The 25,109-nt window shown below is 44.6% G+C and overlaps 1 protein-coding gene across 1 annotated transcript in view; it reads left to right on the top strand.

Moving 5' to 3' along the window:
- The window catches only part of Pkib (cAMP-dependent protein kinase inhibitor beta), an 89,665-nt gene that overhangs the window by 4,693 nt on the left and 59,863 nt on the right, over positions 1-25,109 (top strand). Inside the window, exon 3 of the mRNA XM_021240668.2 lies at positions 43-856. Coding sequence (XP_021096327.2) covers positions 43-856 — 814 coding nt within the window. The remainder of the gene's footprint in view (positions 1-42; positions 857-25,109) is intronic.

Here is a 25,109-nt window from a genome sequence, read left to right as displayed (position 1 = left end):
GATAGGATGGGCATTCCTGCCTCGGCCTCCGCCCGCGGTTAGACAGGGCCAGGACGCGTACCCCGTCCCCGCCCCTGCCCCTCGGGCCCCGCCAGCAGCGGGGACAGGACGGGGACGGGGACGGCGGAGCCGCGGCGAGCGCACTCGGGGCTCGGCTCGGGACGCGGCGGGAACCCGGCCCGCGGGGCCGCATCGGTGCGCAGCGGGTACGCACAGGGCGCTGGGCGCTGGGCGCTGGGCGCTGGTCCCGGGTGCCGGCCGGGTCGGGTCGGGTCGGTCCGGAGCGCGCACCGCTGCCTTCCTCGCGAGGGGGCGCCGGGCTCCCGCTTCTCCGCGCCGGTTGCTGGGCTCGCCACCGGCCGCCCCTAGGGTTCCCGCGGGGCCTTCTGGGCACCACGACCTCGCCTTACGCGTCCGGGCGCAAGCCCCGTCCGAGGCCGCAGAGTCGGTGCCGTCTCCGGAGCTGCGCACACAGCGCACTGGGCCGATCCGCCCTCCGGGACCGAGCCCTTGGCCCGGGGACCGTGCAGGCCCGGGGCCCTGGAGGCCGAGGATCCAGGAGAGTTCACCTAGAAGGTGAAGTGCGGACCCGCCTCGGGAGCCGCGACCCGAGGGAAGGGACCCGCGGCTTCTGGCGCGCAGCATCCGACTCGAAATCCGCCTCCAGGGCGCCCCTGGCAGGCGCCTCGCTGTACCGGCCTAGCAGGGCCGCAGCCGGGGACGCCGCCCGGGCTGGGGTGGGGTCGGTTCCTCCGCGCTTTGGGGCTGCGCTCCGGTCCGGCCCCTGCCCAGCATCGCCGAGTTCGTTTTCTAAAAAGGAGTTTTGGAAGCTCGGATGGTCCCATTTTGAAGCAAGGTATTATTTCGAGAATTTTTTTTGGTAGGGGAAATGATTTGAGTAATTTGCTTCAGTCTTTGCTAGACTTTCTTCAAGAAAGTATCAAAGGTTACATGGCTACCTTCACCAGAATATTTAAAAAGTATTGTTTCATTTTTGTTAAATTTTCCCCTTAGTCTGTTTTAAGCATATGTTTAGATCAATAATGGAATTAATTTAATAGTCTGAAATATAATTACTTAAATTCGTATGCAGTTTGCACTATAGATTTTTTAGAAAATTATTGAGGTAGAATTTACAAATTTGCGTATCATATAAGTCTCCCTTTTCAAAGGCAGATGAGTTTTAGAAGTTACTCCAGTGATTTAGAAACTTCACCAGTTGTCCAATTACCAGGAAAACCTGGCTTTGGGACACTTTCCTCACTTTGTAATGCTCCTCGTGCAGACTTATAGTCACTGTCCCCATGCAAACATTTCAGTCTCTTGAGATAGAATTTGTCTTTTCTGAGTATTTTGTCTGTTTGTTTACGGCTTCATTCACTTAGCATAGTATCTTTGAGGCGCATTGCTGGGGCACCATGTATCCGTATTTGGTTCCTTTTCCTTGCCAAATGCTTTTCCGTGGTATGGATATACCATATTTTGTCAATGGCACTCACCAGCTGCGGGGGCTTGGAATGTTCCCATCTCGGAGGGCTATCTTCTGTCGTGCTGCTGACCCATTGTGTGCATCTTTGTGAGCGCATACTTTTTCATTGCTCTAGGCAGACACTTGGCAGTGGAGTTTCTTGGTTATGCCATGAAGGTGGCTAGCTTTTGAAAAACATCATAGAATGATTTCTGGTAGAAGCTGCGTATTTACAAAATGTAGAAAATTCTGGAGGAATAAATGTTTCTTAGTGCATCATATATGATTTTTTATGTATGTAGAGAGGGTTGAGAAAGAAAACATGTTGAATCCTTTCAAATTTGGAGCTCAAGTACAGCAAACAATTTTGAAAAAGATGTTTGCAGTGTTTCTGAGTAAGATGTTTTGTGTGATGTTTTTAATGCTAAATGAGAGCGAATCAGGCTTAATCAAGACTGCTTTTTCAAACGAAATGAGAAAGAGCAGTTTGAAAATTGTGCTTTTAGAGTTGATGAGAGCCATTGTCTTGACATAAATTCAGTGGGTTTTATATTCCTGCAGTGGAAAATTTTAGTTGAGCTAGAAAAAAGTATCATTCCCTCTGAGTATCAAAAAACAATCCCCTGATAATATAAACTCCCTGAGCCATGATGCCATAGAATTCTTTTCAAAAATAATTAAACACATCATTTTAGGTAGATGTGGAGATATAAGGCCCAAGATTCAGTGATTACACATACAAAATCCAAATGTCAGATATAAATCCAGGACTCCAGCCTTCCCGTTTTAAAACTTCTTCCATTGGTAAGCATTTTCTAAATCTTGTTGGTCTCAAACATTTTCATGTGCTCTATGAACTTTTTACAAGTCATTATCAGTAACATTACATAAGAAGAATTCTAGGTTAAGCACTTGTACATACCCATAAAACCAACTATTTTTTCTTCTTTTAGAAGTACAGGTGATTTTGAGAAAATCTGCTTTTACCCCAGTGAGACGCACTGCTCTGCTTGTGTCTGCGCTTGGCAGCAGACAGCAGTGTCCTGCATGGTGTCCCTGGTGACTCTCAGTGGCTCCGTGTCCCTGCCCACCCCTCCTCCTGTGAGCAGCTGAGAGCTGGACGCTTCGTTGGAGAATGGGGTTCAGAGAGGTCTAGACAAGAGTGAGACACTTTGGGCTTGTGTGGGTTCCCGACTAGGAGGAGGCGATCACTCCTAGAGCCCGGGATAGTTGGAAATAGGAATTCTCAGACAAGGATGATGGCCCAGGGGCTGCCTGTGCTTTGAGACGAGAAGGTCTGGGGCCAGGACAGCTGCATGAGTGTGTGAGGGAGCCCCGCAGACAGCAGAAACAGGCCTGGCTGCCCGCCCGGACCCGCCCTGTCCTTGGGGGCCTAGGGTCCGCTGCTGTACCGAGGGAGGAGAAGCCTCATTTCCGCGGAGGTGTGGGGACAGCAGGGCTAATGGCGTGACTTCCCTTCTGAGGGTGAAACAAAGGGGAAGTGGAGGTCCAGTCCGAGGGGCTTAGGCATGAAACCATGGAGGGTGAGGAGGAGGGAAGTGTCTCCTAAGCATGATTCTGTTTTAAGGATCACAAAATGATTTGTTTCTAGACTAATTTTTTTTTTTTGGTACTGGGGATCGAACTCGAGACCTTGTGCTTTCGAGGCAGGTGGTGGAACCATGAGCCTAAATCCCTGGCCTGTTTCTAGACTAGTTTTGTTGGGCCGAGATAATGTGGCTCAAGAAGAAAACATCATTTAAAGAGTGAGTGCATAAGTGTGTGTGTGTGAATAAGGGTGCCTGCAACTTGGGCAGGTACATTAGTTTATTGTGTTTGTTAATTGTTTGGTGCAAATCAGTGCTTCTCTGGTGGACCTTCTGGAGCCAGGTGTGATATCAAATCACAAAGAGCTGAGGTGAGAACTTGCAGTCCAGTAAGATGCACACTGTAGGCACGAAGGCTTCCCTTATTGGGAAACTGTGAAGCAGCTGTCGCCCCAAAAGAGGAAGCTCGGAGGCTGACGCTTCCTCAGAAGCCACCTGCCTCTCAGTTCCTCCCGCTGGAAGGACGTCCACACCAGTCCTGCGCATGGGGGTAAAGAAGAAAACAGCATCCATCACCCGTGCCTTTCAATCACGGCACAAAGCCGTCCACACCTGCATTAGCCGCGAAGCTCCCGGATGCTGGGTTCCAGGGGAATTTGACAGGCGCTGCAGTGGTGAATTGGGCAGCGCAAGGAGAGGAGTGGAGTGTCGGAGTGCAGAAAGAGGAGCTGGGGATGGGAGCTGGGAGCAGGCACTGTCTGTGAACAGGGCAAGGGGAAGGAGGAGCGGGTCTGGTGGGTCCCGGGTAGTCGCCCCAGATTCATGTCCTTCCCCGCCCCTCAAGGCGACCTTGCGGCGGAAGACGGTGGCTGCAGGTGCAGCTGTTAGGACAGGTCAGCGGGTTAGGGCGGGACCATAACCAGTACAACTAGGCTCCCCCTAAGAAGGGCCACAGAGGGCGGAGGAAATGTGGCCGTGCAGACGGGCTGTGCCCGGCAGGCCAAGCGTGCCACGGTTTGCTGGTAATGACGAAGAATGAGGCACAGAACAGATTCCCCTCTGCGTCCACAAGAAGGAACCAGTCCCGCCATCCCGAGTGTTTGGCCCTGGCCTCCTGAACTATATGAAGACAGATTCCTTTGTTTGTGGTAGGTCATCCCAGCTGCTCTAGAACCCTAACACAGTGGTGTCAGGGAGATAAGGAAAGACCAGTGGGGAGGCAGCCAGGAGGCTGTCGGGGAGCACACCCAGGAGATGTGGCTGTAGGTGACACTGGCATGCAGAGGTGAGTGCATGACCAGACCTGCTGTGGGAAGCACGCGGGGCGAGAGGGGAACCCGAGAAAACAGGGGCCTGGAAATGAGTTCCCTGGGACCCAGGAGGAAACACCTGAGGAGAGGAAGAACATCGTCAGGGCAACAATGCCTGTAGAGAGGCGTGCACCCTGTGGCAGGATCCGCGGGCCACAGTCATGAAAGGAAATAGCAGGAGGTTAGCTGAGAGAACTTTCCACCCGACAAGAAGAAAAGCAGAGTAAAGGCGTTAGATTGGAGGAGGAAGAAGGAAATGGGAAACAGGAAATGGACTCAGCCAGGGTTGAGAACTTCTCCCAGACTGCAGGGGAAAGATGGACGGGAGAGCTGGGGAGCGGGGCCAGACTGAGGCTCAAGGGGGCTGTCCTCTAAGAGACGCTTTGTTCTCTCTTCTGCCTGAAGGGCTCCTGTGTGGGAGAGGCTGGAAGGACAGGGAAGGCAGCTGCTCCTGGGGCCGCTTTCCGGAGGAGGGGCCAGGGTTGAGGGCCCTGGAGGCTTTAAGGAGCAGCAGGTGCCGCCTGGAGCAGACGCTTGCAGGCTTAGGGGAGTAGGTAGAGTACTCCGTCCCTGGAAATAGCCATCTGTGCTGAGACAGTGGGATGACTGTTCACTGAGCCGCTCGCCAGCCTCACCCTGGGTGCAGAACTTGGCGTGCGCCCTTTGCCCTCCAGCCTGTGGGGCTGGCCGTGGGCTGTTCTCTGGAGGAAGAGGTGAAGAACAAGCCTTGCAAACCTTAAAAACTGCGAAACATTCTTACTCACTGTCTTCCTAAGCATGACTCTGTTTTAAGGTCCACAAAATGATTTGTTTCTAGACTAAATTTCTTTTTTGGTACCAGGGTTGGAACTCAGGACCTTGCGCTTGCGAACCAGGCAGTGGGCGGCACTGAGACAAATCTCTGGCCCAAATTTTTGTTTTTATGAACACTTTAAAAAAGTATAATTTTATTGACTTGTTGAAAAACTTTTCACATTATCTGTGAATAATTTTTATTTGTCTTAATTGTCAATTGATTCACTTCTTTCCTGTAGGTTTTATCTCAATGTGACCCATTAGAAATCTAGATTAAGGCTAAGTACAATAGAGTGCTGCGTAAGGACAACTCAAATTATTTTACATAAGGATTGTAAATGTTTATTTGTTAGTTTACTTCTGTGTTCCTTACTTTTCTCTCCTTGCTGAGATAAAATACCCGACACCCAAAGTCAAAGGGGAAGGACTTACTTGGCTCACTGAAGTCCTAGAGGTTTCAGTCTGTAATCAGCTGGCTCCGAGATGGAATGGCAGAGGGCGTCGCAGAGGAGAAAGGACACGGTGCACACAAGGCAGCAAAGGCAGCAAGGGGACCTAGCAGTGGCTTTCTACCCCTTTTATCCCATCCCCTGAACCCCAGAATCACAGGTTCCAGATTCAGCCACCTCTGGAAAAGAAAGCCCCACCTCATCTGCATGCAGCTTTGGGCGGACATCTAAGCACAAGCCGTAACTACTTTAAAAGTTTTGTATCATAAAATATAATTGAGTATATTTAAATATTTTAATTTTAATATCCAATATTAATTGTTTCAATTTTGGTTATCTTTTAGTCTTTGCACATTTTTAAGGAAATATTTTAATACTAGTGATATATATATATATATTTTTATACTACTTTTTTCCTGGTAAAATTGCTACTTCCAGAATAAAAGTCAACAATAACACCAGATTAAAAGAAAAGAAATAACATTTTTACTTATTATATAAAATGTCCTATAAAATAGTTTTGGGGTACATAAAATTGCAAATATTAAACATATGAGAAGGCTCATTTTCCAGTTTGCTGAAACGGTGCATTCTGATATCACTGTGCCCTGTGGTAACCATTCATTTAGTACAGATACAGGAAAATAAAATTTTTAAAAATGCCTACACCAGAAAAATACATTGCTTTAGCTATTGGCAACATTTCAGTGTAGAATGCAGTTCTCTGAGCATGATATGTACTCACTATGTGAATTTTTCACCAAGAAGCCAAGGTGGGAAAATAAGACAAACTGGCTTCCCCACCAAGCCCTTGCCAACTGTCTGTCGCTGTAACGTGCTGAGCTGTCTAATGCTTTACTTTCTGGACAGACACCACCAGTCCCATAGAACTTTACCAAGCGTTTAAAACTTTTTTTTTTTTTTGCCTGGGGATCGAACTCGGGTCCTTGTGGTTGCGAGGCAGGTGACGGAAGTGCTGAGTTAAATCCCCAGCCCCGTTTAAAAACTTTTTAATTCTGGAGTAGTGCTTTTGAGAAAATATACACTGGAATGGAAATCAAAAATTTCAGAATCCTATTAAGAAAAAGATAAAATCTCATATTTTGTTGGTCTGCCAATTTAAGAAACAAAAATGACATCAGGCCATATGCCCTGTTTCTTGCTTAATAAGTGATCTTACTGTATCTTTCCAATGGAATAAATTATAGTTTTAGGGGATGCATAGTGTTCTACTAAAATAGTGAAAGGAGTCACAGTTGCTAGATATGCAGAATGTTACCACGTTGGGCTTGTAAAACAATATCATAGTAGAAAACTCTGTTCATAATTTTATACAATATGTACACATATCTTGATTATTTCCTTTGAATAAATATTTAGACATAGAATTGCTGGATCAGTGATGTTAATTTATAAAAGAGCTTTGATCTATTTTGCACAAATTCTTTCCAGAATGCCAGTGTACTTTACACTCAAAATAACATTTTTACTAATATACCAATACAGCTTCAAAATTTAAAATGTTTAAATCAGTAGGAAAGGTAGCTCATATTTTTATTTCTTTGAGGTGGTCAGCCTGAATATTTTGAATTAGCCAATATGTTTATTGGATGCTTGGATTTATTTTATGAGTTGCAATTTTGTGTTCTTTGCGTATTTTTCATCTTTTTTGTTTGTGAGAGATTTTTATTCACAGTAATTCTGTGTGTTTCTTAGTTGCACTTTTTGAGTCACCTTTTAAAATTGCTTCCTCTTTTAAATCACTGAGGTGCTTTGTTCTGTAGAATACTAAATATTTCTGGGTGTTGATGTCAAATCCATCAATTTTTTCTCGTGTAATTTCTGACTTTGTGAAGTTTGAAAAATACTCATCTCTCTTTGTTTATAGTCTTTTTGATGACATTTATATCTATTTAAATTTTTAATCTTTTGGAAGTTATTTTAGTAAGGAATGTAGTAGGCACCTAAATTCATTACTGTTTAGAAAATGGCTAGAATTGTCCAGCTCCTTTGTTCTGTAACTACTCTTTCCCCATTGATTTGAAATAGCATCCGTGTCCCCTCACCCCTGCACCTGCTGTAGCTCCCACCTTCCTTGTGACTCTTTGGCCGTTGTGAGGGGCCAGACTTTCCACCCTCAGGCCTTCTTGCCCATGCTGCAGCGCATGACTGCAGGGTCCTTGCTGACTCCCTGAGCTTTCTTGATCCACATCTGTCTTCCACGCCCAGCCGCAGCAGGACCAGGACATCCATTTCCCAGTGTAGCGCCCAGCTTCCTAAATTCCCCTTGTGGAGTGGGAATGCGTGCCTCAGCTCCATCTGTATCGCCTGTCTGACCACGGCTTTCTGTCTCTCTGGAAAACTGACTGTTTGCTACAGCTCCTGTGCCTCCCGAGCCGCTGTTCCTCCACTCGGTGCTCGCCGTGGCTGCCATTGCTCCTTCTGTCGTCCACCCGGCACCTGGGCAGTCTGAGCCTCCTGAGGGCCCGGAGACAGGCAGGGCTCTGTCCTCCTCCCGACCTCATGCTCAGCTGGGGACTTCGCGTGCCCAGGGACAGCGACCGGTCCAGCCGTGTCAGCCTGCGCGCCCTGGGCCGTCACCCTGTGCACGGTGGCTTTCCTAAAATCTCACATTCTGAGACTGCTCTGTCTCCGTCCTAGTCAGCAGGCGGAGGGCACCATGACTGGGCGTGGTGCTGCTGCTCAGGCCACCTGTCCTCACCCCTTCCTTCTTTGAGTGCTCGAAGTGAGGCGTTTGCCAGCCGGTCTCTGTCTCCTCAGCACGGGGTCCGGGAGGTTCCACCCCCCCCCCCCGGTCTCCCGACCGGCCGGAGCCCCTCAGCACAGTGCCCTGACCCTGCCATCTCCGCAGACCACCACCAGACCCGGGTGCTTCCGGGTAGCCTGGCAGACTCCCGCTTTTCCTGGGACTGAACTGTTCCTCAGGTTCTGTGTGGAGTAAGGTATTCACTAAGAGGCTGGACACTTTTGACATTTTAGAAAATTTAAATCAATTTTCTGAAAATCAGTTGCTAACTATAATCTATAATTCTACCTACTCAGGAGGCTGAGGCAGGAAGGTCACGAAGAGTTTGATGGCAGCCAGGACCACTTGGAGGGACCCTGTCTCCAAACTCCCCCCAAAACAACAGAAAACCCCAAAACAAAAACACATAAACACGAAAGTCCTCTGTCTTCATCTTTGCTTGTATGGTGCACTATTATTTTGTCTAACGTACATGGTCTCTCTCACTATTTCCGGTCTTTCTACATGACCCTTCAAATCCACCGTGGGCTGAGAAAGACACCCTGGAGCACATCTGTTGGGAGTATTACAGTTGCGCAAGGCACACAACCCACATCACATTGGAATAAGGCGGAAGATGTCCATCTCACGGAAATACTCAGCCTTCAGTCATGTGCCTGGAGTTTAAATGACTTGACGGAGACCCAGTTTCCTTCTCATCCATCCTCTTCCTCACCTGGGCTTCCTCCTCGGCCCCTGCTCCTGACAGCTCCGAGACAAACTGGTCAGCGCAAGTTCAGAGAAGACCAGTGCGATCCGCCCAGTAGCTCTGGTGCTGGTTCCAGGATGCAGCAGCTGCCACACACGCCTGTCCTGGACGCAGTTGCTGTGGCTGGGAAACTGTCCCCAGCCCGCTCTGGGCAGCTGCGGTCCTGTCTCTGGGACAAGGGGCAGCTCCAGTTGTCAGGTGGAGGCCTCCACATCATTCTTGGAAACAAGAGGCTCAAACGGAGGGAGAGGGGCGGAGGGAAAGCTCCAGGCAGAAGAGGAGCAGTGGAAATGCCGCAGCCTGGTGACAAACGGGTTACAGAAACCAGGGCTAGGGACAGGCGTGGGGAAGCCCTCGGGACTGCTTTATGGGGAAAGCCCGAGCATTATTAGCATACACGTTCGCACGATGGTTATTTGGTGGGACAGCAGTATTTCTTCATATCCCAGTTTAGCTGTATTCTTTGCAGCTAAAGTTGCAAAATAAGTAAGCTTTGTATATGTAAACCTTCAGTATATGGCTCTTGAATTAATGGATTTTATTTTAGATTCTCCCTATTCAAATAATATTTTGAAGGGAAATAAGAAAAAAGGAATCTTTCCTCCTTATATAATTGTTTCTGCAGATTAACGTTTGAGAAAACACATCGCAGATCACTTAGGAGACACTAGAAAAATATCATTCAGTTGGAAACCAAAAACTTCGCTGTGCAACCAACTCAGATTTTAATTGGTCATGTGACCCCAAAAAGTCCTTTGATTTCTTGAGATTGTGTCAACATGATTTTATCAGTATGAATGATGTTATTTAAATTCTTCATGGGGAAATCAGGACCCTGAAAAAAGTACCTGTATTATTCTAGATAGAGCCTGTAATGGCATCTTAATGCCACATGTACCATTCATTTCCGGGTTCATGCTTGAGGGTGGTTATAAAAGTGCTTTAAAAGTTTTTAATGAATTATAGATCTCAGCACATGTATCTTCCAGATGAAAAGTTAATTAAATCAAATAAACAAATGCCTACTAAAAAGCATCCTCCCGGGTGCAGGGATTGGGTTTGGTGAGCGGTGCACACAGGAGGACGGAGCCCCTGTCTCCTCTGTGAGGCACCTGCAGCTCCGTCCGTCTGTCTGTCGGAGGGGAGGGGAGGGAAAATGGTCCACTCAGCGGTCCTTCCAGAGTGTGACGGTGTCCGAGAAAGCAACAGAGTGTTGGGGAGTTTCAAAGAGCGGAAAGAGAAGCTCCGAGGCTACTCAGAAAGACTGTACAGGACATAAAACTGGGATGGTCCGCGAAGGAGGAATGGGTAAGACATCTCAGAGTTAAGAGAGCAACAAGAACAACAAGGCAGACACCACAGGAGGGGGGGAGCTGTGGGGGGCCTGTGAGGGGCAGGGAGGCACGGTGGGGGACGGCAGGGGTGGGCCTTGTACCCCGGGAGGAAGGCGTGGCCTGAGTGTGTAGGTAGTGCTCATTCTTGAGTATCCTAGGGGACTGGGTCACCAGTAATTCGTGAGGCAGAAGTTACTTTGACGGGCTTATCTGAGCACAAGCACAGAGTGATTTATATTTTTAGATAATAAGGGGAAATGGTCATTAAAAGAACCAGTAAAATATTGGAGGAATTTGCTTTGCAGCAACTCAGTATGAATTATGTCAGTGGTTTTTTGACCAAAGTGGTATTTAGAGAAAAAGCAAGCAGAAGCTTTGGAGTCAGACCTGGTTTTACATCAGCTCTCCTGCTTACTCACTGTTTTGTTTTGTTTTGTTTATCCTTTGCATTTTTAGTTTATTTGTTGCATAGAGACAGTGTGCACTTGTGGTTTTATTGTGATGATTAGTGATTGTCTGAGGCCCAGCGCTTTTCCCTGCACTCAGTACAGCGCTGGAATTTGTGACCATTGATCCCTTCATCTGCGAGCTGCATTAATCATGAGCCAGGGTGTAGACTGGTTCTGTGCAGTACCTGCAGCCTTGAGATGGATACTGATGAGAGAAAGATTTTAAACTCAAAATAGAAATGATGTTATAAAGGTTAAACTGCAATTTACAAAAGTAATATTATATCTCGGTGGGATAGTACTTTCTGAGTTTAAATGTGGCAGTGATAGTCTAGGGCTAAGGCCGTGTATGCGTGTCTGAATGCATTGATGAAGAAGTGTCCTCATTCATACAAACTTCGGGGGACTTCCAAGGAAAAGGCTTCTCACTCTTTTCCATCAAAGAAGTCCCAGAAATCTAGAGGCATAAGTAAATCCAGAGGCAAAATTCTTCATAGAAAAGACTGTTTCTTTGAAATTTCTTATTCATCTTAGAAATTTCTATACATTTTGCATTCTATTTTAAAATGTTTTATTTTAATGTACAAATAATGTTTGAGATATACCCTATCAAGTTAAATTCCCTAGATAAAGTTCGTCACGTGATTGTGAATACTTTCTGGCACACGGCCGAGTCTTCGTGGCAGTATTGTCTTCTCAGTGCAGACAAGACAGCCTGGGCGGTATATGAACCCACAAGCTCGTAGTGGAGTAAGAATTCTATGGTCCTCAACATAGACGAGCTAATAATTCAGATTTGCATGGGTTAGAATTCCTATACATTTGTGCAGAGTGGTTCAACTCGCACAATCATACTACTGCTAATATAAACATGTATGGCAGAATGTTTACGTAAAATGTGCATGAAATTAAGTTCTGGAAAACATGAAATTGGAGGCTTCCATGTCTCTCCAGCTCCCAGAGGGGAGAGAAAAGGTCGAGGGGTTTGGGATGCTCCCCTGGGCTTCTGCGTTCCTGAGCACGGTTGGTTTGTTCCTAGCTAATTTCTCAGCTAGAACTTGGTGGGAGGATGGTAAGCGACTGCTGTGCTGTGAATTGCAAGGAGCTTTTGAAATTCAGGTGCCTTTTTCTTGTTAGTTAGCTCTGATTACTTTAAGATCCGATTCGCCCAGAGTTAGTTGCACTAAGGATCCCTGAGTAAACGGGACAACAGAATTCGCTTGGAGAGTTGCTGGTCAGCACAGGAACTTCCTTCCCTGAGCCCGGATCCAGACCCGTTTTCGGGACCGGGTTACCTGAACATGCAGCTCCCTTGCAGTTCATGTTGTGGCGATTACAGTGACAGCAAGGGCTGGGTGCAGCTCGGGGATAGAGCCCTTGCCTAGCGTGTGTGAGGCCCAGGCTTCATCCAGACACACGAGGAGCGGGTGGACATCTCATCAGCTAGTCTTCTTGCTGATGGAGTCCATCACTGGGGGTATTCGATTCTTTACCCTTTAATGATTCATTATAGCTGAAGAAGAAGAAAACAAACACGGGAGTCAGGAGAATTTTTGTTTTAGATTTTGGTCCCTTATTTTATTTTACTTTCCATCCCCTGTATAGGCTAATGGCCTCTGGGGACGTTAAAGAGGTTGAAAATTTTAAAAATGCCAAATCCTCATGTATTTGACAATTTTTCCTAGGAGTGCTGTTCTCTAGTTATTGATAAATTATAGTTTAAATACCCCCTAATGCTAAGGAATGTGCTGTTTCCAGAAGCCAAGCGGAGCAGGACAGGGCCAGAGTCCTTGAAGTGGTACAAGTCTAGGGTAGGCAAATGACTGGGAAATGGCATGACCAAAGTCACCTGAGTAGCACGACTCACAGCTGAGCAAGCGCAGATGCGTTTGTGAGTCATTTTCAAATTAGGGTTGGTTGCCTAGAGGAGGGTACTCTTGCTAGATCTTGAAAAATAACCAGCAGTTTGTCCGGCAGTGGGGAATGCGTGCTGGGCAGCAGGAAGAGACTAAGGGTGTGTGAGGTGTTTATGGACCCGAGATTAATTCCGTATAATGGAGTGTGTGCTCCCTGAGCCAGCCACAGGCGGGGCTGGAGCTGGAAAATGTGCGGAGCACGTGCAGGGTGGATTGGGCTGAGGGTTTTGCACTCAGTACTGTGGAGCGCTGGCTTGAAGTCCTGGCCCTCTGGGTCCATGCCTCTTCCCTGCCTGGAGGAAAGGACCTTCGAGAGAGAGGGCGGGGCTGGACTCTTGTTCTGGGTGGATAAGTTCTTAGATTGGTTAACTTGGTGGTTGCCTTGTGAGGTATAGGTCAGATAAGGATGGAAAGTCTGACTCATTTAGGGTTGCTTGAGTTTTAGGCTGTGGAATGTGGAGATGTTGACACTGAAGACCTAAGTGTGGTCTAACTGCAGATAAGAACTGAAGGCCTTCCCTATAAAATGCTACACTGGAATAGAATATATGTTCAAATATTGTGTGTATAGTTCTGCCATAAGAGCATGTGATTCAACTCGTAAGTTCTGTTTTGTTCACTTTTCATCTACAAACCAAGAACAGCTAAATCATAAATTTGAAATTTTGAAGCTTTGAAAGTCATATTTTAAATGTGATTTAATAAGAAATAGCCTTCTTTTAAAATATTTAGATGTAGTCAGATGTGGGTTCTGATGCTTTTGTTTTTCTGTCAGTTTCTCTAAGTCTGCACACATAATGTTTCAGTCAAGGATCCTTTTTGGGTACACTTCAGGGTGGGAATTAGCTCTGCTCTGATTTTTGTTCAGAGACGATTGGAGAGCGCCTTGAGAAAGGAGGGTGTAGAGTGTGTGTGGATCCTCTGTCATTCAGAGACACAGGAGGCCTGGCTCCTGTCACCCGCCCCCCCCCCCCCCAGCATTGAGCAGGGCTTGTTCTGGGAAAGGCTGGTCCCACCCAGAGCTGTTGCCTAGCACGTCCTGCAGAGCCATCATAAGGGGCTGTTGCCGAGCAACCAGTGGCTTCTAGAGCATCAGCCATGGACATGGGCAGTGATGGGCGGCTGCCCCATGGGAGAAGCAGAGTCACATGGCGGGGGGACCTGCCTCCCCGGGGGACACTAGGGCTGTTAACAGCAAGTGTTTGTCCTTAGGATCAAAGATGATAACTCGATTTCCGAGAACACACAAGTCGTTAGGGGAATTACTGGTGTAACTCGAGTGAAACATGAACTTGAGGCAAGGCAGGTAGTGATGGTTGCTAGAGTTGTCATCTCAAATACTTTCAGTCTGGTTTCTCTCTCCTTCAGGCTTAGTTTCCTGGGTCAATGAGAAGTAATTTTTCATTGTACTGATGGAATATGTGACCTTCTCTATTAACATTATGTAACCAAAGCAAATATTTACATTTGAGAAAAACCAGCAAGCTAATTCTATTCTGGTCAAGTGGACTGGATGATAAAGTATTTGATTCAATAGCAACACAAGAGTTTGCCACTACCACTGAGATACCGCCCTGAGTTGTCTTTCTATAGAGAAAGATCAGAAAATAACAATTTGTAAGGACTGTGCTTTATTTATTTTTAATATTTAAAACAGAGTTGACAAGATTCCCAGAGAAGACGGAATTAAGCTTTTAAGATTTAAAATTTCCATACTGAGCAATGGCTTTTCTTGATGATCCAGGCACAGATTTTAAAGGCCAAGACAGTGCTTTCAGTATCTTGGAGTAACATACATCTTGGAATATGTATATCAGGTGATGAAGATCTGACCCAGGGCTTTGCACTGAACTGCATCCCTAGCCATTTAAAAAACAAATTAATATTGTGAGACAGGGCCTCACTGTCTCTAAGTTGCCCAGGCTGAGCTTGGGCTTGCATGCACCACTGTGCCTGTTTTTTATTTTTGTAAACACTTAAATTCTTGTCAAGAGCTTCACACAGGTATTTGCTATATACCCACGCATGTGCACTGGATCTGATTAGAGTACTAAGGAGCTATGTCAGTAGTAATAGAACAAGTAAAGCTTCATACTGTTTCCATCATGTATATCATTGGCAGGTGCATTCTATTGATCTGTTTCCTATATAAGAGTATTAAATACCGTAAAATGTATTAAACAGGGTAGGTGGCAGGCATTGTTCTTTGTGGCTTAAATTCAGAATGCCATTTAAATCTGCTGACACCCTAAGCAGCAGGCACTGTTATTAAGGGAAGCCCGGGCTGGCCTGGAAAGGGTAAGTAACTCAGCCAAATACACACAGTATAGATTTGGAATCAGAAAGTCTAGTTTTAAAATCTGTGCTTTTAATCATTATAGAATCCTGTAAATTCCACATTATTTCATAAGGGCAATTCAGTCTGAACTCACAGCAGACTGGTTTTTAAATTATAATGATATGCTGACAATAATTTTTGGATAAAGATTATGCTTCGTTGAGAGCTGATTTTCTTTGGCTGATTGTACCTATGCCACACAAAGAAAACCTAACATTTTCTAATCTCTGATGATAACACTCATCTCACTGAATGGAAACAGTGTTAAGCTTGCTTCCTAGCACCATCTCTTTCTGTACCTAATTTCTGCACCTTCGTCGGCCTGTTTGAATACCTGACTTCAAATGTTCCCTTTAGAAATTCTCCCTCCATTCCTCCCCTGCTTTGGATAGTTGATGCTTCCACCTGCCTCTTGGAAAAGCTCTTTTTGGATGAGCCATGCTTGCTGATACCCGGATGTTTTCATTCGAACTCAGGCCCCTCTCAGCTGTCCTCACCGGTATCCCTTCTGGACGATGTGTTTCTTCCAGATCCTCCCCTGACATGTGGGTGACTTCTTCCGCTTTACCCAAGTCAACCCTCAAGCATGGCAGCTTCTTGCTGTGATTACTAACTGTTGTTATGGTCACAACGAACCTCCATTCATTTTCCTTAGTCTTGCGGAGCTGTTCAATATCCTGACTTTCCCGTGATGATGGTCATTTACTGATCATGAAACCAGAGCTTGTTTTATAAAATATCATTGATATCTTTCCAATTAGAAAAGAACATGATTTAATTTACAAAACAGAAAATAAATAAGATAATTAAAATCTTATATAACCTTTAGAAATAACTTATTAACATTTTGTTATGCATGGGATTAACTGATACTTTCATTAAAATGAAATTGTGGTTTTGCTGTATGCTGTGTCAAGCTTGTTCATTTAATATTTTACAAAAAATTTCCCATGGCCCATGTTATATATTCCTCAAGATTTCTTGGTGAATTGAATAACATTAAATTGAAGAGAAATTAGAGCAAAGTTTCAGTCCTTCCAATGAGCTTTGTAGCCCTGTGAGCTGGGAAATTATTTCTGAGTTTTGTTTTGTCATTTGTAAAAATGACTCTCGAGGTGGAAAACACTTCTCTCCTAACTGTGGGCTTCAGTAGTGACTTCTGTCCAAAAAGTACAGTGGAAAACGGTCGGGGGCCGGGATAGAGAAACTGGACAGCAGAGAAACCCGCTCAGCCCAGCTCAGCAAGGTCAGCATTAGTGATGATGTCGAGGTGATTTTACGCAGCCTCCATGGGTAAATGCATGACTCTAAATCCGTGTTAATCCTTCCCAAGTCTCACAGCCCCAGTCTAATCAAAAAGAAATCATGAGACAAATCCCAAGCGAAGGACATTCTACAAAGTACCTGCTCAGTGCTTCTCAAAATCCTCTAGTTACCAGACAACAAGGAAAGTCTAGAAACACAGCAAAGAAGAGACATGATGATTAAATATAATATGATATCGCGGACCATATTCCATACCATCAAAAAGAGATTAGGGAAAAACTAAGGAAATAAAAAGTCAAGTTCAGTTGACAGTAACCTATCAGTATCGGTTCATTAACTGTGGCAAATTTACCATGAGACATTAATAAGGGGAACTGGGTGTGAATTAACAGAAACTTTCCATATTAGCTTCAGATGTTTTAAACTCTAAAGCTACTCTAAAATAAGCTTATCTTTTAAGGGAAATACTCTTCCACTTCTGGATACAGATCTGAAAGATTGGAAAGCAGGGTTTGAAGAGGTGTTTTTGCACTTGTGTTAAGGGCAGCATTATTCACAATAGTCAGAGTGTGGAAGCCACTCAATCCCCAGTGATGGATGAGTGGAGAAACAGATGTGCTCCACTGGAGTATTATTCAGCCCTCTGAAAAGGAGATTCTGACACAGGCTATGAATGGTTAAGCTTTGACATCATTATAATAAGTGAAGCCAGAGAGTCATAAGACAAATTCTGTATGACTCTACTTACGGGAAATGTCTAGAGTAATAAAATTCATAAAAACCAGAAACAGAATGGTGATCCCAGGTGCCGAGAGGGAGAAACAGAGATTGATGCTCCATAGTTTTGCAAGATTAGAAAGTTTTGGAGGTCAGTTGCACACCACTGAGAAGATGCTTAATATGGAACTGTGTCCTTGCAAATGGATGAGATGATAAATTTTGCCTTATGTGTATTTTTCTACAGTTCAAAAAGGAGTCACCAGTGAAGTAACTCTTTTGTTCTAGGCAGTCTCTATTCCTTTTTAGTTCATGATCCTCAGGAGCCTGTTTGAAGTTAATTATCCAGTGATAGGAAGCAGTAGAGATGCTAAGAACGCAGGACAGGAGGCCGGGGATTTAGCTCAGTGGTGCCGCCGTCTGCCTTGAAAGTGGAAGGTCCCAAGTTCAATCCCCAGTACCAAAAAAAAAGGAAAGTAGGACAGCCAGGATTTAACACAGTAGTGTCGCTGAGTTCAATCCCTGGTACCAAAAGAAAAAGAGAGAGCAGGACAGTTAGCACAATGCATTTCAACCAATGGTCATCCCAAAGTCCATGTAAAGGTTACCTGGAAATTACGGGACCGAATGCTCCTGGGTGGTTAGGGAATGGAGGGAGGGTGGTGTTGATTGGCACATTTTGAGTGTTTTTAGTCTAAACTAAAAACTTCTAGGAGCAGAGGCTGCGGCTCTAATTATATGTGAAGTGATCTTTGAGTCGATAGTTTTAATTTCTTCTTTGTAAGCAAAACAAGTATCCTGTTATGGACACCGTACGTGTCTTCCATTAAAATCATATAATACAATGACCAAGAATAGGTATAAATATATTTTTTGAAGTATCCAATGACGCTTGGAATTATTTTTGAAGTTTTAAAAAGATGGTATTAATATTTATGCTGCAAATGACAGTTGGGTTATTTTAAAAGGTGAGTTCAGTCAGATAAGAGTTGTCAGTATTTTTTTCTCCCTTTCCTTTTCTGAGGAGGAGGAAAAAATTAAATATGTGCATAACTGATAATTATAGCTAACTGTACACATTAATATAATACAATGTGATGTTTTCATATATACATTGTGTGATCATAAAAATAGCAATTAGCATATCAGTCACTCAAACACATCATTTCTCTGTGGTAAGAATGTTCAGAATCCACTTTTCTAGCTTCTTAAAAAACACAGAAGAGGTTATCTTTAACTATGGTGCAGTAGAACACCAGAATTTATTTCTCCTCTTAATTGTAACTTTGTATCCATTATTCAATGACTACCATTCCTCCTTTCTCCCTTCCCATCTGGAAGCCACCATTCTGTTAAGTTTCTATGAGATCAGCTTTTTAAATTACACATATGTGTGAGATCATGTAGTTTTCTGGGGCATCTTTGAAACCCAAATATGTTACAGTGTAATTTGCTGATCTTTTCCTTTGGAAGCCAAAAAAACTCTTTAGAACATCACATTGCTAAAAGGAAGCAGTAAGACTCAGCAGTGTGATCACAGATACCTTTCCTAAGGTCCCAGACTAAATCTAGTGGTAAGTGGAGGAAGTAAGTGTTTATCTTTGTCGTGGCTGCAAATTCTTTACTGCATGTACACTTGCTTGCATGCCTCCAGAGCAACCTGCAGCAACAGGCAGGAGAAATGTTACTGTGCTCACTCAATGCAGGGGGCTCTGTCACTTGGGAGATGACATCCCCAGACCTACGCCCGATGAATGGCTGCTTTGGAGCCAGAGCTTGGGCTGGTGCTGGGGACCCAACATCACATGGCCCCTTGGCCTTTTCTTATTGTGTGCTGTGAACTAGGAAATGTGAGAAGCAAGAGAAATGGAGAGTAATCAAATTATTTGAAAATTAACTTAAAATAACTGTTAATACTGTTGACATTTTGGAAAAAAAGATACTTTGAGAATCACAGTGAAATATCACCATATATAACTCTTGGGTTTTATGCAAATTAAAATTGTATTTCACCAGTGTGAATGGTCTGGAGGATGGATTAGAGGGGGATGCCCCACTGATGGAATGGATGTCAGCATCTGGGGAAACCTGGGTACGGAGGGCCCAGCCAGGTGGGGACGTGCGCATGGAGTTGGAAGAGTGATGAGCCAGAGGAGGCAGAATTTGTTGGTTTATTAAGAAGAAAGCGGAGAGAGAAGATAGTAGACAGCATAATCCCTAAATGGATAGCATGAACTCAGACCTAGGCAGAATGGCAAGTCCTAGCCTCAGGAGAAAAATGGGCACATACTATCTGTAAATTGGGAAAAACATGTCCCTCTCACCTTCTCCACCCAAGTATTTGCTATGCGAGTGCTCAGGTGTAGACTGCCTGAGGGGAAGGGTGTGCTTTTTCACCTCTCTTGGAAGTGGAAAAAGCGGGGTTGGTTTCTGTAGTGTTGGCTTTAAGATGGGGACATTTCAACCTGGAAGTCTAAGAGAACATAAACAGAAAAGAACTCTCAATCCTGTGGACTGCCCAGTCCTAGCGAGTTTCCTGGAGAGTTTTGGCCTGTGAGGACTGCACCACATAGGATTCTTTTTCTCCCCCCAAAATTCCAGTTGCTGCATCCTGTGATTGAGGAGGGCAGTGTTCTGGCTTCTTGGCCTTGGAATTCAAAGATGAACTGTTGTGGGAAATAGAGCTTGTTGAGGCAAACATTTGAGCAAGGGGGTTACTCCCCTAGTAAATCTATTTGCAATGGAAATTTGAAATCCAAAGAAAAGTCCGTATCATGCTGTACTCTTGATTTTACTATTAAGAATATGCTCACTTTGCACAGATGGAGAGAAAAACACAAGGAAGGCTGTTCAAGATACAAGCGATAGGTTTGAAAAGAAGCACATTCCTCACTTATAAGGAAGTAAGGAGCTGGTTACTCAAGAAAATCTGTCCCTCTGTTCTCAAAGTAGAAATAAGAAAAAATTAGGAAGAGGAGTGAAAAAAATAACAATCAGAATTGGTTTAAAATCGTGTGGCACTTGGTCATTAAATTAGAGATTTTTGCTCCAGGAATTACATGTTCGTTTCTGTAGGAAACCAGGAACTAGGTCTTAATAGCTCTTTCCCCAGATTCGTTTCTTCAGAGGTCATGGCTCCTGAAAAGACACCAAGGAAGAGGAATCTGGGGGAATCAGGAAACCCTACAGTTAGTGGGGCCACACCAAGGCAGGGAGGATGGAGCAGGGGCACCTCTGTCCTCGTGGCCCTGGCACTCAGTGGTCACTGCTGCTGTGAAGCTGGAGGACAGGACAGGAGTCTGCATTCTAGAAATAAGTGTAGCATGGTCAACTCCTGCCAAGGGCAAGCGAGCAGCTGAGGATGAACAGAGCCTGAGGTGCACCCGTCCAGGGGAGCCAGCAACCCGAGAGAGGGAGAGAAACCGAGCTGCTGGGTGATTGTCCTGGTGGGTTGTGCCAGCTTAAACTATTCACAGTGGACAGAGCTGTCCCATCAAGGTAAGGATTCAAAATTTACAGTCTTTAAGAAAAGAGAAGCAGAATTCATAATATTCTCTATCAGGTCTTATAAACTTCCTATTCTTCTTTTAACTATTATTCAGAGACCATACTGATATTTTTTAAATTGAGGTTTATTTATTTAGACTATGTTTGTGATATGTTTGTAATTACATTTGTTTGGGGCAATTGCAATATATATGTATTATATAAAATCTCATATCTTGATCAGTTTTGATCTCCGTTCCTCCCCCACTGCCCTGCCTCCCACTTTCTCCAGATCCCCTTCTCCTTTTCCAAAAATTCTACCTTCCTGTTTTCTACCCCCTCTGCTTTATTTTACTATTTAAATTATTTATGAATATAAGATATCAGAAATATGTAAAATATAAATGAAGATGATAATATATTGAGGAACACAAATAAAATTGGCAATAATGAAGATTTATATTGTATTTCTGGATACAAGTAATGACTGTTGTACAGTTAGCTATCCCAAGTTAACTTACAAAGTTAATGAATTTTATTTAAAAACTCATATTTTTAGGGAGATTTTTAGCACCATGGTAAATAGACAGCTGAAGAGAAGCACATTGTAAAAAAAAATGATGAGAGACGCTACGAAGTATTAAACCATACTACAAGATTATCACTAAGACAGTGAGGTACATTTTAAGAAAAAACTAAAATAGAAAGTGAAGCTCACTGAGTTTGAGTCTCAGCGGAGGAGATGTGGCTGCCATGTGGGATGAAGCTTCTGTTTCTGTCTCTGCAGAAAGTGCTGGCTGTTCAGAGAGCTCAGCAACAGTGACTGGTTAGGGTAAAATGTAAATTTTATGCAATCTACAAAGAAATAAATATCAGACCGATAAAGGAGGAAAAAGCAATGAGGTAACTAGAGAAAAATAAATTGGCGACTAATTTTATAGCCTTGTATAACATGACATTGAAGGCAGAGACCGTAGTTGAAGGTTAATGAACTGGGTTGTAGATATATTAAAATTCGTACTACATACAAACAGAGAAGAGATGCAAATGGTGTAATTCTAACAACGCTTTTGACAATTATTTTTTCTCTGGATTTTTTTTGGAGACTAGAAGTAATGAATCAATAAATTCTGACTCATATTCCAAATACACAAATGTTTGAAGGATTGGTAAAGCTGGGTCGGTACCAACTTAGAGCTGTAGTCCCTGCAGGCCCAGAGCATCCCAGGGATTTTTTTTGTTGGATGAGAATGTTGTACAGAATATGACTGGAAGTCCTATCACTTCAGTGTGCGTGTCAGCTGAACATAAACACCGTTCCGGAGAATCCTGGAAAGTGATACTGTCCCACCTAAAAAGGTCAATGAAATATGACTTACAGGATCCGAGAGAGCAGACAGTTTTATAATTCCTTATAATTCTTAAATGTGTCAGGGCATCTTATTTCAGTGGATTATTTGCAAAATCCTGAGTAATGTCAGAATTTTCATAACATGTTAAAACACATTATTTCTAATAACGATGTAACGCCGCTCGTTTTCCCATCTTGAATAATGCAGAAGATAGTTGCAGTGGAGGGACATAATGATAAAATCTGCAGACAGATGCTTTCTGTTCATTGCAGAGTGTGGTGCATTGTTTTCTCCTCCTTCCGGGGTAGCTTTGCACTTGCTCCAGAGCAAATGTGAAGGGGGAGTTTATGATGACCAATGAACGATGAACACAATTTAAAAGTTTTATTTATATAAAATATCCCAGTTTTACCTGCCTGTACTGCTGTAGTCAGTGCACATGATGACTAGCTAACAAAATAGCCCTTTCCTGTCTGGGGTCCTATGAGTGTCACTGGGGGACCCTGAGCCCCACATTCTCATGGGAAGAGGCACTGGTGGCCCAGCACCTTCCTGCTTTCTTGGTCACATCCAGCCCCTGACCTGGCTGTCCCTCCCCAGCACAGCGCCCGCATCCTTCTCTCCCTCGCATGGGTCACCACTGTGCCTCTGGCCTCCCTTTCCCACTCCCCCAGTAGCTGTCACCCCTAGATCAAGACTGTTGCTTCCGCTGTTGTCCATCGGCCTAGAAGAGGTTGTCCTGGCTCCGATGCCAGCGAGCTTTTCCCAGGCAGGTGTTGGCCCTGGGTGTGGCCAGCAGCCACAGTGAGCGCACTTCCCACACTGGCTTCTGTGTGCTTGTCAAGTTCTGCTCCTCAGATACATGCCTGGAAGTGTCCAAATCACAAAGAAAGAGTACAGGGCCAGGTTGAGCTCATGGTAGAGCTCACCCAGCATGCACAAGGCCCTAGGTTCAAGCCCAGGACCACAATAAATTCACAAATACATACATGAAACACAACTTTAACACTACTACCCCTGGTGAACAGTGTGAAAGTGACATAAACTATAGAAAAGTGGTTTCTTCTGGTGGGCAATAAAAGAAAAAGAGAGTCTTAGCCATTCTGTATCTAAAAAACTAACAAAATCAAACCAGCATAGCCTTAAAGATGAAAGAAGCAAATCCTGTTAATTTTCATGCGAGCCAGAAAAAAAACCCCAACGATTTGTAAGCAGTTAATTCTGGAGGGGTAAATGGAGAACAAAAGAAAGCAGACAAAATATCCCACAAGCAGAAGAGCCGTGCAGGTGACCTGTAAAGGAGAGCACAGATAATACAAAGGACGAAGGGGCCTGTAACAGTTTAGCACGAATTCCTAGCCATTAATGTAATTGGCCATCCGTGTTCTCCCTGCACAAAGCTCATTTTCCCTTTCTTCCCCCAGGAAGTATCCACTCAGGCATTTGCCCCGCTGGCCTTGTGGCTAGTGTGTTTTAAGCGCCGGCCACTTCTCAGAGTCTGAGTCACCCCTGGAGAATTGCTGAACTAGAGTAGAAATGGCCACAGGCAGTGAGGACACCAAGGGTCGGCCTTGCCCTGTGCAGAGGTCCTGGGATGGTGTGGAAATACCAGTGACGTGAAGAATAGTGTGTGGAAAGGGAGAGCTGTTGTTTGTGGTCAAGAAGACAAAACTAGGCTGAGGAGTAGACTTGGAGGAAGAAACATTTTTGCTTAATTAGAAAAGTTTTCCTGAAATTTTAATGAGCTCGCGCTGGTTACTGACCTGATTGGAGGAGCAAACTCAGTACCATGAGGGATTCATGTAGAAGATGGGAGAGCTGAAGGGGCGGGTGAATAATTAACTCACGTCAAAGACAAAAGTTCTAGGATCTGTTCTTGAAATCCATATGGGAAAGAGTTCTGCTGAAGACAATGCAAGGAGGGACGACAAGGGTTCTCCAGAGTCGAACACAGCAGCTTTGTTCCTTACCTCTTAGACCTTAGCTACATCTCTTGTCTCTGAGTGTTAGTTCCTACCTCAAAGAGGGATAGAAATAATATGTGTCTCATGTCTATGAAAGTTGGAGAAAAGCCCAAATGAACCCATTCAAAATGTAAATGTAATGTAATGTCAAGTGGAATGTAGAATTCAAAATGTTTAGTGTGCAGTGGGCACTTGGAAAATGCTACCATCACTGGGAGGAGCTAGAGTCTTATCTTGGGAGACTCACAGACTGCTTTAAACAACCCAGAACGTGAAACGGACAACCACTAATGTAGAAAGCCCTTCTCCTCTTACCTGGGATTTGTAAAAATGAGCTTCTAAAATGTGTAGTGAGATATAGTAAATATATACACCATTAATAAATGTACCCCCACCAAAAAAATGTACCAGGTCAGTCGTTCCATTTTGTGATCGTTTGCTTATTGTTTGCCCTTCTTAGTTCAGCTTCTAGCTCTTCATATTATGTTAAAAGGAAGCTGTGTTGTGAGCCCCAGGTTGCTCCATCAAAAGAGATCTCAGACCCCATGTTAGGACCTGCTAGAGGGGAGCCAGCCGTGTGTGCTGGATGACTGGAAGTTGCTGGGGTTTGTTGGAACAAAGTATCTGGGTCACAATCAGTTCCTGTTTCCATCCACCTTGTTGGTATGCATCAGTGAATAATTTGTTAGCCATGAAGAAGTCAGAAAGTACCGAGTGGCTGAGCTACAGTAGATGGTGCTGACAGGAGCTAGTGATTGTCCCGAGCACCGCTAGCTCGAGGACCTGGGTGACCTGGAACGTGCTTACCAACCATTCGATGAGCATCCATGGTCCCTGCTCCCTTCTCCAGGCCCATGTCTGATTCATCCCACCTTGTTTTGGGTTCTAATACGCAGTTTGTGTTCTGTTTCTTACTGGTATACAGTGAATCTGTGCCTTCAGATGGCTTGGCCTTACAAGGGTGTGCATGTAACACTTGCTCAGTAGCAACTGCTCTTTGGATTTTGCCTTTTGACCTTTTTCCAGGCTAGAAATATACTCTGATGATGTTGGAAGTAGCATGAAGCCGCAGTTTCCAGTCAGCCAGGCACTCACGAGGTGGAGCTGTGTTGCTAATGATGTTCGGTAGGTTAGGTGTGTTCCTTGCATTTCAATCTACAATATTTTCTACTTGGGATGAATTTATCACAGCATACCCCACTG

Source organism: Heterocephalus glaber, unplaced genomic scaffold, assembly GCF_053883595.1.
Source record: "Heterocephalus glaber isolate CG9 unplaced genomic scaffold, H.glaber_assembly_v1.0 deba00001550, whole genome shotgun sequence".
Classification (NCBI taxonomy): Eukaryota; Metazoa; Chordata; class Mammalia; order Rodentia; family Bathyergidae; genus Heterocephalus; species Heterocephalus glaber.
Note: the sequence above shows the minus strand (reverse complement) of the source record. Positions and strands in the feature narration are given on the sequence as shown.